The sequence below is a fragment of the Acanthisitta chloris genome, unplaced genomic scaffold (assembly GCF_000695815.1).
Source record: "Acanthisitta chloris isolate BGI_N310 unplaced genomic scaffold, ASM69581v1 scaffold13170, whole genome shotgun sequence".
Classification (NCBI taxonomy): Eukaryota; Metazoa; Chordata; class Aves; order Passeriformes; family Acanthisittidae; genus Acanthisitta; species Acanthisitta chloris.
This window is the reverse complement of record NW_008653407.1, coordinates 17,020-22,400: the sequence shown is the minus strand read 5'-3', so window position 1 is coordinate 22,400 and position 5,381 is coordinate 17,020. Positions and strand designations below refer to the sequence as shown.

Sequence of the window (5,381 nt, the reverse complement as noted above, 5' to 3'; positions counted from 1 at the left end):
GTGGGAAGGGCTCAGCCCCTTGGATGTCTTTCTTTGTATGAATCTTTTCCTTTTTAAGCAGAAAATAGTGCCCGCCCAGCCAGCTGGGCACTGACCCGGGGTCAGAGTTGCTCCTCTTGCTCCAGGGATGAGCCTGCCCTGTGTGGGGGGGCTGGGGCTGGGCTTAGAGACCCCTGCCTTGCCGGAGGAGATCAGGCTGTGCCAGAGGTGAAGCACCAGCCCATGGCAGTGCCCATGCTCTTTCTCCCCACGTGCTGTTGGACTTGTGGGTCTCCTGAGGTTATGGTCTGGGAGGGAGCAGTGCTGTACCCCATGCCCCCAGCTGCGTGCAAGCTCTCTCTCCCCAGGAGGGTTTCTGTAGGTGTAGTGGTCCCTGTCCAGGTCTCTGCCACTCTGTAGTTTCTCATTCTTGCCCATCGTGGGGCAGGCAGGGAGGAGGCAGGCGCCTGGCAGTGGGGGAGTGGCAGCCCCTCCCACACCTTTCCTCGGGGATTGCCACCCCTGCTACCCCTAAGAGAGACTGTGGGGTGAGTTGAAACGGGAGCAAGCCAAAAACCTCTCTGTGCTTGGAGCTGAGATAGGCTGGAGCATGTCCCTGTTGATGCCTTGAGCTTTTCCTTGAGGAACCGCCCAGGCACTGGCAGAATAAACTCGTGTCCGTTTATTCGTTTATTTAATGCCTAAAAGCTGGATGCAACCTCTGAGTTGTCTTTCCGGGACGCAGCTCCTGGGCTTTCCTCCCGATGGACCGCGTGGTTGGGTGGGAAGATGATGGGAGCGCCGTGTCCGAGGTTTGGTATCGCTTGTGAATTCCTCGGCTGGCCCGAGAAAGCTTAACGGGGAGGTGATTCATAAAGCCCTGCTTGTTCGGGAGCCTCCTTGCCTGTGCTGAATGAACGCTGGCAGCTTTAACTTCTCGAATGCCTGGGATTGCAGCCGTGGGTCATGTGTGAGAAATGCCACCGTGTCCTGTTCCCGGCCCCGTGCAGTGCCTGCCCAATGCCAACAGTTGTGGGTACCGATGGAAAACTCATTTCCAGCATGCCTGTTGCTTCATGTTCCCTGGAAAAATCTAGCGGGCTCCTCCCTGGCAGTCAGGAGGATGTGGGCGTTTCCTGAGCTACAGAATGAGCTTTTTTCCTTTAAAAAGCTCAGAGAAATGTAAAAATAGTTTTCTGACTTTTTTTCTTGCCCTTTTTTTTTTTTTTAAAGCAGGCTGAGGTCTGTGACATTGTTTCCAGGAACGGCTGGGGCTAACTTTTCTGCTTTGGGGAGGTTGGCGGGAGAAGTGAATGTTTAACCAGAGGAGCAGCACTGCTGGCTGCAGCCGGGGCTGGATCCCGTTCCGCACTGGCAGGTGGCAGCAAGCTGAGGTTGGGGTTGGGTTTGGGTTATCTCTTCTGGCAGGAAACTCCGGAGGGACCAGCGTCACCTGTAGCCAAACAGCCACACATTTTCCCAGCTCCCTTTTGCATTGCTGGCCTTAAATGAGTTTTGCAGGGTCACCGGGAGCCCTGGCCAAGCCTTTCTGCCTCCCATCCTTTCTTCCCAGGGAACTGCGGGGGATTGCAGCAGCAGGGGGTTTCCTGTTTTCCCATCCCAAGCACGAGGCAGGCAAAAGCCCCAGGGATGTGGCAAGCACACGTGCAGCAGGGTCTGGCAGCAGGAGGCTTTTGGGGAGCTCACTGCATGTGCTGGGGTGTCTGAGGGCCAGTGGGAGGCTGCTGCATTATTTGTTTGGAAAGGGACACCCCAAAAGCAGGTGGAAGGCACCCAGTAGCTCCAAGGTTTGTCCTGGTTCTGTCAGCAGCTGGAGCAGCAGAGCTGCTCTCTGGGGTTGGATTGCTGGTGATGTGCCAGAGGGGGACTAAGGACACAGACACATCCAGCTGGGAAGCAAGGAAGGTCCAAGCCCGGCATGCTGCGAGGGGCCCACAGCAGATGCCTGACCCCGTGGTCAGGCTGAAGTGCAGCAGGACATGGGGTGCAGCAAGGTGTGGGGTGCTCTCCCTGCAGAGCCCTGCACTGGCAGGTCAGCCCAGCGAAATTCAAGCTGCAGAAGCCACTCTGCAATTACTAAGTAACCACTGTCCTTGGCTCATGGTGCTGGCTGTTGGTATACAGTGGGACAGGAGAGGCAGGAAGGCTTAATTTCCATTACAGCCATCCCTAACAAAGAAAGAGGCTCTTCAAGCACAGCCGGTGTAGCCGTCAGCAAGTCGGTGTCAGCATGGCCTTGGCTCACCAGCGTGGAACTCGCTGGGCTCCTTGGGTAACTGCCTGCTCCCGTGTCTCAGGGCAGCTGCTCTTGAAGTGTGCATGGACCTTGCAGAGTAACTAAGGATGCTCTAGTTCCCTGCTCTCTGCGCAGGGCCCTGCCGGGGGAAGGGATGCCTCTGTGGGAAGCTGAAGAACAGGCTGATTAGCATTAGCTTTTCCCTCAGGAATATAGCACGAGCTAGAGAAAATGATCTGTACAAGGGTGGAATGAGATGGTGTGAGGTCTCACCCCCCTTGCTCCTGCATACTGTGCTGTCTTGCTGGGGCTCCTGCACGGTGCAGTGCTGCACCACCTGCTGTGGGGAGCAGTGTTGCTCCTGGGGCTGTGGGTGCCAGAGCCTTGGGGCTGGCAGGCATCGCTCTGCAAGCCCAGCTGGTCCTGGGAGACTCCATTTGTTGTCTGGGTTATGGAGCACTGCACCCATGTCTCAACTTCTAGGCAGGCAGAGCTCCTCATGTTCCCATCCTCCCTCCCCATCCCTGGCAGGAGCACAGGAATGGGGAGAGGTGAGGTGATGGGACTGGCAAGGAAAGGCGGAGCAGGAACGCCCCAGCAAGAAGTAATGGAAAATCTGTCACTGCAGTGTTGAAATCAAATGCAGAGCTGGAGCGTGTGCCGTGGTGCCACTTTTGGCTGTGGGGGGATGGTGGAGCCATGGGTCCTGCCAAAGGCCCTGAAGCAAATGAGGAGGTGATGGTGTGGCTCAGGTCCTGGCATGCAGATGGGGAGTGCTCTACCACCAGCCTGATGTGCACTTGCTGATGGGCTCAAAGGGAGGTCCTGAGCATCCTCTCCTGCTCCATTTCTGTTCACACTATGTTGCCCACAGCCCTGGGCCAAACCCTCCTTGGAGCTGTGCAGGGCCAGCAGGGTGGAGAGGTGAGGGGCCATGGGGCTGGAGGAGCACTTCGACAGGCTTTGCTGCTCCAGCATTTCCCAGACTCCTGTTCTTGCCAGCACTGGCTAGGAAACTGTTTCATCCTCCCAGCACTGCCTGCCAGAGATGGCATCTCCTTGTGCAGAAGAAACACTGTGCTCTTGTCCCGATCCACAAAAGCAGAGGGGATTTAGGACTGCATATATCCAGAGTGAGATTAAGGCAAGCGAGGTCAGATGTTAGTAGCCAAAACTATAACTCACTTTATTAGCATTGAAGAGAGAGGCAGGAAAGAAGGAAAAGGGGAGATATGCAAAGAATATTATAAAAAGCAAAGGATAGTCACCACCATGGATCCAGTGGTGTCCCGTTGATCCAGCTGCTTCCGTGCGGGGAGCTCTCACGTGTGGCACGTGTGGACTTGCCGCTTTTATTCTTACGGGGCCATTCCCCTTTACGGCTTAATTGCAGCAGTTTGCAGACCAGAGTAACAGCACTTTCCCCACGCAGACCTTGATATTAAGTCCTTATCAGGGATCCTTTGTGGCAGTGAACTGGCAATTTTTCGACGCAGTGGGAGCCATGGTGACAGTAGTTCTCACACACTGAGCTCCTCACGTGGGGTTGCTGTTGTTCCTGCTCCATATCTGCATGTCCCAGACCAGCCCATTCTCTGTCACTGCAAGGCCTGAGAATCATCGTCTTGGCGAACACATCTGGGTACACTGCACTTGGGTACATTGTTGAGACAAAACAGTTCGGGTTTTTTAGTCTCTCACAGCTCTGGACCAGCAACTCCCCAGGGAGTGGTTTGCTTGTGTGCCTGCCTGTGCTCAGCTCTCACTGGCCATGTGGTGGGCAAGGGGAGGGGGCTGCAGGCTGCCAGGACTCCTGCTGCCGGCTGGGGGTCCTGCCTGTAGTGCCTTGCATGTGGTCTGCATCACAGCTGGAGAGCAGCTGATTCCTTGGGCGCAGCCCTGACTGAACCCAGTGCCTGGCTAGAAACACTGCTGACCCTCTCCCAGCACAGCCACGGTCACGCTGCCCGACCTCGAACGCATCCTGTGTGGATCCTGCTTGATGAAGTACAGCAGCCCCATGGAAAATGGGACTTGCTGCAGGCTGCTCTGGCCCTGTGAAGCAGAGCGGGCGGTTGAGGGCTCGTGTCCAGGAAAGTGCCTGCAGTAGGTGAGGTTCTGTCAGAGGACAGGCAGGGAGCGGCGGGTGGATGGAAGCCATGCTGTGTGTTAGGGCTGCGGCTGGAAATCAAACAGCCCTCGCTTGCACCCAAGGGGCTACGTAGGAGCTCGGGTCCAGGGGAAGATCTTGTCTCTCCACTCAGCTGGAAGTGGGAACCCCCACCTGGGATATTCCTTGTTCCCCCTGGCTGCACTCTGCAGCGAGGCCATACTGAGCTGGCTTTGTTGTGCACTTGGAGGGAGCCCAGCAAGCGAGCGGCTGGGGCTGGAGAGCTGCCTTGCCTTGCCTTGCTGCAGGGAAGCTAAATATATATGTCTTGGCCACAAAATCACAGTGTGGTGTAACCGTCAGCAGCGTGGGATGGGGGAGAGGAACTGCCTGGCCATGCCTGAGGAGGGCAAGGGTGGGCTTTGGGCAGGGGACATGGGAAAGCAGCACAGACACTAGGCAGGGCAGCGTGACTGCACTATGGCTTGCATGGCAGGAAATCCTCAAGCTGTCCCTCCACCTTTTCCGTCTCCTGGCCACTTTGTCAGGAACTGGGGAGGGGATGAGGCTGCCTGGGCTCTTGGCTTTGTTTCCAGCCATTTACCAGGCTCTTTTCCCTGCACTTTTCTCTCTTATTCATTCCTTTGTGTCTGTGACTGCTTTGAAGCGCATCTTTGCTCGGTCGAACAGCATCCCTCTCCTTTAGGGATGCCTGTCGCTGGATCCCTGTGGGAATTTGGCATCCTCATTGCTAGACTGGGCTTTGTCAACCCCTCCCAGGGCTGTGGTGGGATGGATGGGGCACAGCCCAGCCCTTCGCAGAAACGCAGCTGCAACTATGGTTTCTTTCGCTGAATAAGCCTCCGGCTGGGAGCAGCACTGACGTCAGCCTGTGGAAATACCTGTGCGAGGGCCTGGAGCTGGCTTGGCGTGGCTGGCGGCGCTGAGACTGGGAGGAGGGATGCTCCCTTCCCATCCTGAGAAGATGCTCCCACTTCTGGCCTGCGCCAGCTGCTTTGTCTGGGCATGGCGGGT

General features: G+C 56.6%; 1 protein-coding gene across 1 annotated transcript in view; it reads left to right on the top strand.

Annotated features, from left to right (window-relative positions):
* Positions 1-3,284: 3,284 nt before the first annotated feature.
* CRIP2 (cysteine-rich protein 2) overlaps positions 3,285-5,381 on the top strand; it is a 9,635-nt gene continuing 7,538 nt past the window's right edge. Inside the window, exon 1 of the mRNA XM_009080921.1 lies at positions 3,285-3,321. Within this exon, the coding sequence (XP_009079169.1) occupies positions 3,285-3,321 (37 nt within the window). The remainder of the gene's footprint in view (positions 3,322-5,381) is intronic.